The sequence below is a fragment of the Monodon monoceros genome, unplaced genomic scaffold (assembly GCF_005190385.1).
Source record: "Monodon monoceros isolate NGI ecotype Baffin Bay Population unplaced genomic scaffold, NGI_Narwhal_1 Super_Scaffold_18, whole genome shotgun sequence".
NCBI lineage: Eukaryota > Metazoa > Chordata > Mammalia > Artiodactyla > Monodontidae > Monodon > Monodon monoceros.
The window spans coordinates 155,211,997-155,225,406 of NW_021703774.1; the positions used below are offsets into that span (position 1 = coordinate 155,211,997).

The window sequence follows — 13,410 nt, forward strand, 5'->3', positions numbered from 1 at the left end:
TTTCAGGGAAGCTGTGGGGCTGCCTGCCGGGCAGGGGCCTGGCTGCCATCAGGCCTTTGCTGGATCCAGCCATCAGGGACTTGTTTGTGGCGTGATGCACAACTTTGCGAGTGTGTAAGATGTTATCTGTTCTGTCTCTTTTGGAAAACACAACCGAAGGGCTTCACTCCAGAGGGCAGAGGGATTCCCCGAGCTGGTTGCCTGTGTCCTCTGTCTTCTTTGGCCCTTATTTTGACTGTAAGATCATCAGTCTGGGGTCTGAAGGAGACAAAGTGGGAAAGAGACCTGGAAGGTACTGGCTCCATTTCTTTAGGAAAAGTCTCTTGGAGTTGCAACAGTGCTGGCTTGCACAACTGAAAAGGTACATCCACATGGGACACCCTGGGGGCTGCTAAATCACCCCCTCTGGGGTGGACGCTGCTGGAAGGCAGGCCCGAGCCATTCACCATGGACAGTCAGAGCAGTCCTGACCTCTGGGGTCTCCATATCTTGCCGTCTCATCCAGGGTTCGTGAAAGCTACCCAGGGTCCTCATGTCCTTCCCTAGAGCCTGAGTGGTGTGAGGTGACGGGTCTCTCCCTCCACTGCCTCTTTCTGGTTTAAAAAACAAATGGTGCTTGCTAAGGAAGGCAGACCCTTCCCTAGGACTGACAAGTCGCGGCTGCTGGATGCCTGCATAGGAAGAGACGGACCTCTGCGTCTTCCATTCGTGGCTAAGGACAACAGTGTGGGCGACTGCGCTTGGCACAAGCCTGGCACGCAGTCGGCGCCCAGTGAGTACCTGCTGAACTGAATGAGAAGCGCGGTGACCGCCAAGCCAGAGAGCTGAAAGCCATTCCCCAGTGACCGCCCCTGCTTTGCGGTCTACAAGAGCTCTCGGGGCTGGGGCAGCTGCCACTCTGCTTTGCCCGAGTGTGGAGCACAGAGAGGGAGGAGAGACAGGGTGAAAGGCAGATGTCAGCAACACTAAGGGCTTCCTCATGGGAGGGCATGAGGCTCCACTCATTGTCTTGTGACTTCCATCCCTGCTGAATGGGGCTGCAAGGCCAAGGCTCCTTAGGGGAGAGGTCCTTACCTCTGATCCAGTTAGAGCAATAACCACTTTTTAAATGTAAAATAAAAAGATATGAAAAGGCACATCCTCGTCTTCTGGTAAATGCCCAAGTGTTGCCCTCTTTTTCTGGCAGTTGGCAGCAAATCAGGACGTGTGGAGGAGGGAGTCAGTTCTCTCCATTTTGGCCTGCAGCTTCTTAGGGACAAGCCTGCCAGCCAAGCTGGAGTTGGAAGGGAAATCTCGAACAGATGGGGGGTGCACGTGTAAGAGGAGAAAATAGTTGCTCTATCATCCCATTACTGAGCCCCCCGCCCCCCAAAACCGAGCTTGGGCTGCCTCACCGCATAGGTATGCAGGCTGGAGCTCAGTTTTTAAAACAAAGGGTTTTCCCCTCTGGATGGGGTTGGTGCTTTTCCTGGCCAAAGGGAATGCAGTCCCGCTTCTCCCAGCATGAGGGGGAAGTAAAGAGGGACTGCAGAAGCTGCTCGCTGCAGCTCAGGATCCACAGCATGCTGTTCGGGGATGTTAAAGGAACATCACTCTGATCCCGCAGCAGGCTGAAAGGTAGAGGAATGATGCCATTAGCCAATGAGCAAACCAGTAAATGGGGCACCTTGAACATTTCTGTCCAGAGCCGGGAGGAGCTTAGGAAATGTCAGGTGAGTGGGGCTTAGGGTAGGCTGTTCTGGAAGGTTCTGAGAGCAGAGGGGAGCAGGTCTTACAGGCTGGGTGGGAGAGTGGGTAATCGATTAGCACGCAGAACTGCCAGCCAAACCTCAGAGAGGTACTTCCCAGGTCCTCTGTGCCTGTTTAGTGCCAGATGATGGAGAAACTCCAAGTCAGCATCAGGTACAGACAGCTGTCAGTGGGGTCCAGGGAGTGCCGCTAATGGGAGTTTGCTGTCTTTACCTTATCTGTGCCTGTAGCACATCTTAGGGAATGAGGGGAGTGGAGTGAACAACACGCCTCACTAAACACCGTTCCCTTTAATCACCTCCCTAAACCCCCAAGTTCTACAACAACTGAACTCTTCCCGAATCAACTAGTGACACAGTGGAAGCCTATGGCTGTGACTTGGGCTGTGGTCCTTTCTTCATCCCTCACTTAGATCTGCAGATTCCCCACAGCTTGGGAAGGGCTCAGGCAAGTTGTCTGAGACTGAGAGACCTGCCCTGCAAGACCACAGCAGGTCTGTGGGAGGAACGGTGGACTGAGGCAGGAGACCCTCAGGCCAGTTACTTCTCTGATGGGGCCCTGGACTCCTTATCTGTCAAAAACCAAGGGGTAAGAACAGAGGATTCCCAGACCCCACCCACCACCTAGAGTAGGAGCCAAAGGGCTTCCTTATGGGACAGGAGACAGACCCCAGGGTCTACGGAAAGGAAGGAGGACTGGTGCTTCTATGAGGCACGAGTCTTTCTTCTCTCCAGTCCAGTCCCCTCAACCCCAGCTTTTCAGCGTAGGCCTCCTTTCGAACCCACTTTTATGATCTCTAGTTCAACCCTTTACAGAAATATTTAACATCTCACCACCCCAGTCACGTAATGTTTCAGACTTCTACTTTCTTCACCCTCTTTAAACCTATTTGACAGATTTTGGATTTTGCTTTTAAAAAGTAGCGACCAAGAACAAAATGCTTTTGTAAATGGGACACCCCACCCCCCAAGCTCCATCGGTACAATACTCCCAAACCCTCAAATGTTATTTGAAGCCGAATTGAAGGAGATCTTTGTATACAAATAATTCCTTAGTGATACAGCATTTCAGAACTAGATGGCTTTAAAGGTTGTCCAAAAGATTACATTCCACCGCTTCCCAATGGGTGCTGGGAGGGTCAGATTTTTCTGTCTGTGGCATGTTCCAGTTGTCATAGGGGGAAGACAGGTGGGGAGGAGTGACAGGGCGGGAGCTTTTAATTAAGGAATTCCACCGTTGGCCAGTTGATACTTCCTGTGACAAGTGGACATTTTTTTCCTGACAGGTGCTCTGGCCTACAAAACAAGCATACCCTAGAATCAGCTTAGGAATAATTGTTTTCTCTTAGAAAAGCAGGAAACTCTGCTTTCTAGTTTTAGGTGGTTGGGACTTTTTCTTCCCATAAAAGTTCACAACAGGCTGTTTAGAGAATGAGCTTTTAGAGAAGGTCCATTTCTCCTCCTCCTCACTTCTCCACAACATAAAACGAACTGAGGGTAAAGGACGCCACCAGCACAGAGAATCCAGCCCAGTCTCTGAAACCTTTGAGGCCTACAATAACACATTGCTAAAAAGGAAATAAGCAATTACTGGACAAAGGAACACCTACACCTGAGAGGACAAAATGGATATGTGTATGTATAGGTCAAGGGACCCTCGGATTCAGACAAGAATATTAAACAGCTGAGTATTTAGAAAATTTATATTGAGGCTTTCACCTGGACTGAAGGCTACATGTTAAAAACTTACAGGACAGGGCTTCCCTGGTGGCGCAGTGGTTGAGAGTCTGCCTGCCGATGCAGGGGACATGGGTTCGCGCCCCGGTCTGGGAGGGTCCCACATGCCGCGGAGCGGCTGGGCCCGTGAGCCATGGCCGCTGAGCCTGCGCGTCCGGAGCCTGTGCCCCGCAAAGGGAGAGGCCACAACAGTGAGAGGCCCGCGTACCGCAAAAAAAAAACAAACAAAACTTACAGGACAGTAGGACAGAGAAGCCTATCCAAATATGTTGCTACTTAATGTCTCAGCACAAGCTGAGACTGTAAAGCATTGGCTAATACAGGTGACAAGCTCTTACTGCCTTCCTTTTCATCTTTGCTCCTGGGGTGAGTCTAAGAAGCTTAGGTTCACAAAAGTGATCTAACGCTGTCTCCCACATCTACCCACACTTATCCAACCTTCACCCCAGGTTCTAGGAACAATTTCTGGAGAAGTTGGGTTAAGAACAACTATCAATTCTGGTTTCTCACATCCCTTTCAAAGGGAGAATGCCCCAGGTAGCTCAGCTTCTTCCTTATCAGTGCTGGCTCTGGAGAGGCAGAGAGACACAGGGGTCAGCCATCAGCCACAGGAAGGAATGCGAGGCAATGCCTGTGTGACGGGGCTGAACCATTTTCCCCCTCTGCAAAAACAGCAGCACAGTGATATTTAAGGCTCTCCCTATGTCACGCTCCTGATGTGCACTATATGTAGCTGCAAATCCCAATCAATTTCAACATTTCTTAACTGCTGGAACGCCTTTCTTAACACTGTAATTTACCCTCAAAAGAACAGGGAGCACACACCCTCGCCTCCCCGGTACCACATTCTACTAACTGCCGCCCCTCCCACACCCCACTAACCCACCTGCACAAAGAAGGAAGGAGCCCTCCTTCAGAGCCCGCAATAGACGGCCACGGTACATAAGCCACCGACAAGAACTTTTATTTCTTCGTAATGACATTAAACACAACTGCTACAAGGGGAAATACATGATAAAGAGGAGGCACAAAACTTCACTTTCATAATTGATCCTGACAACAACCAAAGTAAATTGGGGCCTGCATTAGATGCAAAACTAAGGTTATTTCAGGCTCTTTATATACAAGTAAACTATGTAAACAGCACATTCCTACTCTGCATTGTCAAGACCCCCGTGGCGAGAATGTCATCACAGATAAAGAAAGCTAGGTAGGCAGTTAAATGCACACAACGCTTATGTAAATAAAACAGGGCAAGAATTCTACATGAAAATTAGACTTAGAGGCCAACACTAAATGTGAGATATGTAGCTTTTAAAAACAGATTAAAACTCCAGATTCTACCCACTACCATCTTTAAGGTGAACATGCCTGATAATGAGTCTTCTTTGGCTTTGTTTTTCTTCTTAAAGAATACCATGTTAACCGCCAGGGAACAGTTCTCTCCTCCCCCAGTCCAACAGATTTAATTAAGCTGCTAAAGCTTGAAAAACAGAATTATTTGAGCAAAGAGGAAATGTGATTGTCACATTTTCTCGTTAACCCATCACTCATTTGATTTGGCAAAGGCGATGCTCCCATTACACATCAGTCTTAAACCCTCCTGTACCAGGGAGGCAAGAACATGAGTCTTAGACTTTTGCCTAAGCAAAAGGCTGTCCCTTTACTCCTTGGTTATCTGTGGGGAACAAGACAGCTGCAATGCTAATTATTGCAGCAACAATTAATTCTAACTATGCTATAGTTCCAAAGGTGGATGTTTGTCCCACTCCATCAAACTAATTTATGGAAACCTGGAGAAGTGACTGATAAAGGAAATGCCAACTGAAATAACAGATTTTGACTCTTGCCTTTGAACAGAACTTCTCCTTTGCATTTTGGTCCCAGACTCTAAACCAAATGTCGAAGGAAAAGAGAATCCTTGACTGGATAGAAATAGTTAACACTTAGGGATATCCATCTAAGTTTACTGGTAACTATGACCAAGTTTCTCCCAAGTCAGTTTCTAAAGTAGGGTAGGATGTTTAAGATGGGTTACTTGCATACAAAGATGGGGCTGATGGAACAACAAAACCAGACAGAGGCAATGAGCCCAGTATCACAGGCTGTGCTATAGCAACTAGGTACAACCGTCACACAGAGTGAACAACAGCACAAATGCCAGACTGCAAAATCTCCCAATAGATGTCTAGAGCTGTCTGTAAAGAGAATAACAAACTCCTAAGACATCCGTTAAGATAGCTGCATATAGCATTACCCTTAAGATCAGGTAATGCTTTGTGCACAGGCTTAATCAAAACTATTTTAGATTCACTTTAGTAGTTTTGTAAAACTGTACATCAGAGGTTTGACCAAGTAAGGAGATCCTGGATCAAAAGGCACCTCTTATTAACTAATAATGGAGACAAAAGACAGCTTCTCCAAAGTCTCTCCCACAGGATGGAAGCTCACTAACACGTCAACTCATACTTGAACTGGAGTTCAGCAGATGAAACTGAAGACCAACTGACACCTCTCAATAGCACTGCTTTCTGGCCTGTCCTAGAGTCAAGACTCTGGGTGGGTGGCTCTTCAATAAAGAGCACAGTAAGGCTGTTCTTAAGAGGCATATCTATGTCTAACAGGATACAGGAATATGCCGGTAGAGCCCTAAGTTCACTGGGGAAAAAAGAAGGAATATCCTTGAAGAAAGGCAGAGAAGGCAGACAGTCACAAGATCACAAATCAACAGGGGTTGTTAGTCACCAGTCTTCTGTTAGAGTTAAGATGTACACGATTTGTAAACACTATTGTGCAAAATAAATTTAATGAAAAACGAAAAAAAAAAAGCCAAAACATAAAGGCAGCTAGTAGGTACAAAAAGAAGAAAAGATTTACACTTCTAATTTGTCCTTTCAACTACTTCAGATGTCCTGGATTACCAACTTTAAAATACTGACAGGTATTCGGAGATTCAAATAAAAAAGGTAAGAGGCGTTGTTAAAAGTGACTTGTATCCATTTATAAGTCATCAGCAATAATTAACACTGGCTTGCAGCCTGATAAAGAATCCCTTCCTCATAGGAGATTAAAAGATGATTTCTTTTGGGCACCAGAAGTAGACTTCACCTCTGCATAGAGGTGGGTGTTTTGCTTGATTCTGGGTGTTTTGACTTAATGCCGGCTTTCAGGCGGCAGCCACCTTCAATTTAAATTAAAAAATTAAAACTATTATCAACTCAACACTGCTTAAATGCATACACACACATAAACAGGAAGGACCTTATACAAAAAATTTCAAGTCAGCAATGGGCATTTCCTAAAGGTGACGAGTTCTTTAAATTAAAATGTTGTGAAAAATAAATTTCAAAATCTACAAAGCACAAAACAGCAGAAGATGAGACGCTGCTCTGGACAGGACCCTGGATAGGGACCTTCACTGCTGATGGGAGGAGACAAATGGACTGTACGGGAAATCTGGTAGACGCTGGAACCGATGGTGGCTTCGCATGTTCTGGTCAACCCACTGAGTCAGACTGTATCTTTGCAGAGACTTCTGTCGGAACCGGGCGTAGTTTCTATCAGCAGAGAGGGAAAATAAAAAAAGGACAAATGAGGGTTTCAGCTGGAATGGTCATTTGTATACAAAAAAGGCCAAGAAAACTATTTAAAGAATATTGTTACTTTTGGAAATTGGATATTCATTTTATATTTCGATTCTCATAATTTTAGAAATTTTATATTATTTTCCTTATATGAAAGTCACACTATAAGTTCTATTTCCTTCCAATTTCCAAAGCCACCTAATTCCCATACAGGTATTATGGTGATATGGTCCATATACATGAATGTTCTAAGAAAACCCAATGTATAATGTATAATAATGTTTAAGCAGGAAAAACCCATTTTCTCCCTCTGGAAACATTTAGAACAGGATCTATATTTTATTGCTTGCATCAGACCTGTACCTCCAACAGGACTTCACTGTCTGACACAGCTCAAGGTTGCTCAGGACACAGCAGTTAAAATTAGAATAAAATTCCCAGAGAAGGTAAGCATCACGTGAGAATCACACTGCAAGTTTAGAAACTGAACAGACTCAAAGTTTCTTGAGAGCCTCCTTTAGTCATGTACTGGGCTGGGGTTCTGAGCAGGACCCTCTGAGATAATTTCATCCCGTTCTCAACTCCAGCTTGTCTAATAACCACCTGGGAAGCTTTAATGTAAAGATACAGATTCTTGGCCCCTCTCTCCACCCTTAGACTTAATAACTTAGAATCCCTTGAGTCAAGCCCTGGACATCTGTATTTTTAGACATCTCCATAGGTGATTATGGGGAATAGCCCAGGTTGAAAATAATTTTAACAGTACCTGGTGTTTATCTAGCCCTATATGCAAATACTTGCTGAATTCTTTAAACATCTCACACCATTTAATCCTAATGACAATCCTACCAGAAAAGCACTCTCATTAACTCCTTATACAGGATAGGAAACTAAGCCTCAGGTAAAATAACTTCCCCAAGGTCGTAGAGTGGAGTAAGTAGAAGAGCCTGGATTTGAATTCACATCTGACTGCAGAATTTAATAACTATTACACAACACTGCCTTTCCGAGTACTGCTGTCATTTTGGCAACTATAGAGAAAACACTAAGTTTAAAGGCCCTGATGTGGGAGCACGTCTGACATACTTGAAAAATAGCAAGGAGAGACTTCCCTGGTGGTGCAGTGGTTAAGAATCCACCTGACAATGCAGGGGACACAGGTTCGATCCCTGGTCCAGGAAGATCCCACATGCTGCGGAGCAACTAAGCCCGTGCACCACAACTATTGAGCCTGCGCTCTAGAGCCCGTGAGCCACAACTACTGAAGCCCGTGCGCCTAGAGCCCGTGCACCACCAAGAGAAGCCACCGCAATGAGAAGCCCAAGCACCGCAATGAAGAGTAGCCCCCGCTCGCTGCAACTAGAGAAAGCCCGCGCACAGCAACGAAGACCCAATGCAGCCAAAAATAAATAAATAGTATGAAAAACAGAAATAGCAAGGAATCCAGTGTGACTAGAGCAGAGTGAGCAAAGTGAATAGTAGAGGAGATGAGGGTGGTGAGCTAACCAAGTCAGCCTAGACCAAAACATATAGGCACTTGTGATCATGGAGATGGGAAGCCACTGGAAAACTCTGTGCAAAGAAGAGAGAATCTGACTTATGCTTTAAAAGAATTTCTCTGGCTGCTTAAGTTGAGAACAGTAGACAGGCAAGGGCAGAAGTAGGGAGACCATTTAGGAGACTTGCAACAATCCAAGTGAAAATGATTGAGAAATGATCAGGTTTTGGATATATTATACGTAGAGCTTATAGAATTTGCTAATGCACTGACTATGGAGTAAGAGAGAAAGGAATCACAGATGACTCCAAGGTCTCTGAATAATTGGATCAAGTAACTGAATAAATCTGTAAAACCACACTGCATCAAGAAACCAGAAGATTTCAGGACTAGAAAGGCTCTTTGACATCAATTAGTCCAATATCTTAATTTTACTGTTGTGAGGACCAGAGAAGTGAAGTGATTTGATCAAAATCACATAGCTAGTTAAAAAGGGCAAAGCCAGTATTAGAACCCAGGTTTCCTGAATTTCAGTCCAATTCTTATTCTATTACACTATATCACTTCTTTCTCTACCCCTGGAATTAAACAACAATGACAGCCCTACCAAAGCCCTACCACATTTCTCCTGTAGCAAAATTCTACCCTTTTCTTCCTTCTTCTAAACACCCACTCACCGCCTGGTGAGGTCCGAAGGATGCTGCCATTTGGGGTTCTGCATGTGATGAACCTGACCCATCAAGGCACACAGCTCCCCCAAGGTACCTGTGATACAGAGAGATCAGTGGTTAGGAAGCAGCTCAGTGAACTACCATGTCAGCCTAGGTCAAAACATGTACTTTCAGGGAAGGAGAAAACAGGCACTGGTCCTAATACTATCTATTTATGATTATCACAAGCAGTCAGCGCAAAAACTATAAGCCAGAGAAGAGAGCTTGCTCTTGGATGATATGATGATGAAGAAGCAGCAATAATGACAGCCACCATTCATTCATTCAACATTAATTTATTAGCTCCTATAATGTGTGAGAAACTTTACTGGGTCCTAGAATATGGTACAGACAAGACACTGGACCTGCCCAATGAAGTTTATACAGAAGATGGGCAAAAACTTTGCAAAAACGGGCAAAAACCAGTTTTCGAAAACTTTGATATGTAGTGACAGGAGAAATACATGCTGCTATGAGTACAGAGACTGGGGAGTGGGGGTTAGAGAAAGTCCCCTCCAGGGGAAGTAAATTATAAGCAGGGATCTAAAGGATGTATAGACGTTAGTGGGAGGGGTGGGAGGTAGGGGTATCCAGTAGAAATAGCTAATATAAAGGCCCAGAGACACAAGACAGCAAAATACATTCAAGAAACAAGAGAAGTTGAGAATAGAAGGCGGGTAGGGGCTTTTTGCTTAACAAGAAAAATAACTGGAGGCAATTTCTCAAACACCTGGGAGCCAGGCAAGGTGCTAGGCACTATACATGTTATCTTACTAATTCTGAAAAAATATCTTGTAGGGAGATAGATTTTTTTTTTTTTTTTTTTTTTGCGGTACACGGGCCTCTCACTGTTGTGGCCTCTCCCGTTGCGGAGCACAGGCTCCGGACGCGCAGGCTCAGCGGCCATGGCTCACGGGCGCAGCCGCTCCGCAGCATGTGGGATCTTCCCAGACCGGGGCACGAACCTGTGTCCCCTGCATCGGCAGGCGGACTCTCAACCACTGAGCCACCAGGGAAGCCCGGGAGATAAGATTTTTATTAAAATCATTTTAGAGATGGGAAACTATGGCTCAGGGAGGTGAACTTGCCTTAAATGATTATTAAACTGGACTAAAAACCGGCTCTTGTTAGATTCCATGCTTTTGCCACTATTTAATAATGCTTATTTTGCACTTACGGGCTGAGAATTCGGCTGAAGCTCACAAAACCAAAAATTGTGGTTAGAGAGAATAACTCCCCTAGACCAGTGGCTCTCAAATTTTAACGTGCATCATCATCAGCTGCAAATATAAAACAGGTTGCTGGGCCCCAACCCCAGTTCCTGATTCTGTAGGTCTGGAGTGGGACACGGGAATTTGCTTTTGTAACAAACGCCCAAGTGATGCTACTGCTGCTGCTGGTCTGGGAACCACATTTTGAAAACCTTTGCCCTAGACAGTGGAGACCCTTCTTTCAGCTGGTTTACATACTTCTCATGATCGTATCTATTCTGCTCTCAGGAACCAAGAGCTGTCAAACTAGGCGACAGACCATCTTTTCATGTTCTGGTAGAAGATATTTACTTAACTTTTAGGACCAGTATAATTTATTTGAAGCCTCAAGAAGCTCAACTCTGTAGAAAAAGTATATACTTTGGAGTTTAGGCAGACTTGAGTTAAAATTCCAATCCAGCCACTAACTAGCTCTGTAACCCTGGGTAAATCATTCCTCTTATCTATGAAATGTGGACAATAATAATATTTTGCTTGAACTTAAGTATTAGGGATATAGTACATAAAAGACCTAGCATATCTTCTGGCACTCAGGCAGTGTGCAGCAAGTGGTAGCTGTTATTATTATGGTGTTACAGCCTCGGGACTATGTTAGTTTGCAAAGACTCTTCAAAGCCTGTGACAATCAATCACCTATTTATAAGGAAAAAATGCTTATTAAGTGGATCAGTCTACATATAAACTATGACATGCTTTATAACACTCAGCAGAAATTCTCTAACCATAATGAGATGATACTTTTCAGCAAAAATTTATAGATTACATTAAATGTTTCTATGCAGTTAAAATAAAAAAGGACAACCAAGGGTAAAAGAAGACAACTGACAAAATGAAAAATGTACCTGAAGTGTACCTTATTCTGCAAAGATAAGTCTCCTCATCAAACAAAACAAAAGAGGTCAAGGACATGAATAGGTAATTCTCAAAACTAATACAAGTAATCAATAAACGTAATGAAAAGGTGCTCAATCTCACTAATATGGAAATAAAACATATTAATCTCACTTCTTGAGAAGGAAATACAAATCAGAAATGAGTTTTCCTGGGCTTCCCTGGTGGTGCAGTAGTTGAGAGTCCGCCTGCCGATGCAGGGGACACGGGTTCGTGCCCCGATGCGGGAAGATCCCACATGCCGCGGAGCGGCTGGGCCCATGAGCCATGGCCGCTGAGCCTGCGCGTCCGGAGCCTGTGCTCCGCAGCGGAGAGGCCACAACAGTGACAGGCCCACGTACCGAAAAAAAAAAAAAAAAAAAGAAATGAGTCTTCCCTTTAAGAGAGAAGCAGCTTTTGATTAGAAAATCCCTTGCCTGTTTGATTTGTTAAGCTAAAATCAACGGTCTCTACTCAAATTGCTTTTCCTTTACCATACTTTCATATCACTAGCATCCCCCTCCCCCTAGCCCCCACAAAAAGGACATTTCAATGGTGAGGAAATCAGCTTTCCAAGAATTTCAAGATACATTTTTCTTGCCAAAGCATCACCAAAGGAGGGCTGGCAAGATATGGAAAGTCTGGTGTCCAGTCTCAAATGGGACAAGATTATCTGCAGACCATGTCCTTCAGCTTACTCATCTCTTACCACGTAGACTCTATAAAACTGTCCTGACGATGGAGACTAAAGATATACCTATAAACCTCCTACAAAGAAACCTATTCACTTTAAACTAAAAGAAAAGACTGATCAATTAGGCCCAATGAGGCTTCAAGTATTCAACTGCTAGGCGTCATAATCTAGCAGCAGCAACTTACATATAGCATTTACCATGTATCAGGCAGTATCCTATGTGCTTTACATATATTAACATATTTATTCCTTACAATAATCCTATGAGATATTTCCTCCAATTTACAGATGAAGAGGCACAGAGAAGTAATTGGTCCAAGGTCACACAGCTAGTGACAGAGCCCAAATTCCAATAACAGAATACCATCATAGGGTTGAGTTTCCTGAAAAATTTTCTAGGACTGACATTTCACTGTGTGGATTAGAAAGCAAGAATCATATTGCAATATGTCTTGTATACCCAGTTGGTACCTCAGCACAGCGCTGAGTAAACAAAGGCTCAATAACTATTGTCTCGGCTTATGTACCAAGTAATGTTAGTTTTCATTAGCACTAAGAACTTAACTGATGTACCAGGGTAACCTTTATTATTAATAAGGGTTAATGATCTAGAGATAATGGGAGCTAATATTTATCAAGCATTTATTATGTGCCAGGCACTTTGCTAACTGCTTTGCATGTATCCTATCACTTAATCCTAACAACCACATGAGGCAAATACCATTATCTCCATTTTATTCATGAATAAACTGAAGCTTAGAAAAGATACTCATCTATCATCTAGTAAATGGGAAAGCCAGGATTCAAACCCATGTGGGGCTATTAATCCAAAAACCTTATTTCAGCTCATAGCTTCAATCTCTTCTTCCTCCAAATTTAGAGATGCTAACAAGAATAGAAACATTTAAATTTTCTCTTTTCATAGTTTCCAACAGATGGGCTTTCTTGGACCAACAATCAGTACCATGGGTTTATTTTAAGTTGTGGCTAAAAGGTGGTGAAGACTGTCCTTTGTTTTGTGGCTAAGAATGAAATTCATCTAAGAATGAAATTAGGAGGAAAAAACCTCAACATTTCAGAGATGAGATCAGCGGTTCACCGAAACAATCTATAAATATGCAGCTGTTATAAAGGAGGAGTAATGATAACGCTGAATGCTTGCTATGCCAATGGCCCTTCTGACAGGTCTTATACATCACCATACTTTGTACCACATGACCAAGAACAGAGACTCTCTCTGCTGGCTAATGACCTAAGATCTGGCCTGGCACCAACAGGTCATTAAGTGAATCAATTAG

At 44.0% G+C, this 13,410-nt stretch overlaps 1 protein-coding gene across 4 annotated transcripts in view; it reads right to left on the bottom strand.

The window, feature by feature from the left end:
- Nucleotides 1-4,437: 4,437 nt before the first annotated feature.
- The window catches only part of S100PBP (S100P binding protein), a 31,763-nt gene continuing 22,790 nt past the window's right edge, over nt 4,438-13,410 (bottom strand). For 2 of the 4 annotated variants that reach the window (XM_029227313.1, XM_029227314.1), the window contains exons 6-7: nt 9,245-9,332; nt 6,335-7,042 (exon numbers count right to left, since the gene is read on the bottom strand). In XM_029227313.1, coding sequence (XP_029083146.1) covers nt 6,901-7,042; nt 9,245-9,332 — 230 coding nt within the window. In that variant the 3' untranslated portion in view covers nt 6,335-6,900. Of the gene's footprint in view, nt 7,043-9,244; nt 9,333-13,410 lie in introns of all 4 variants that reach the window. The other 2 variants (XR_003794294.1, XM_029227315.1) reach the window with 2 other exon arrangements.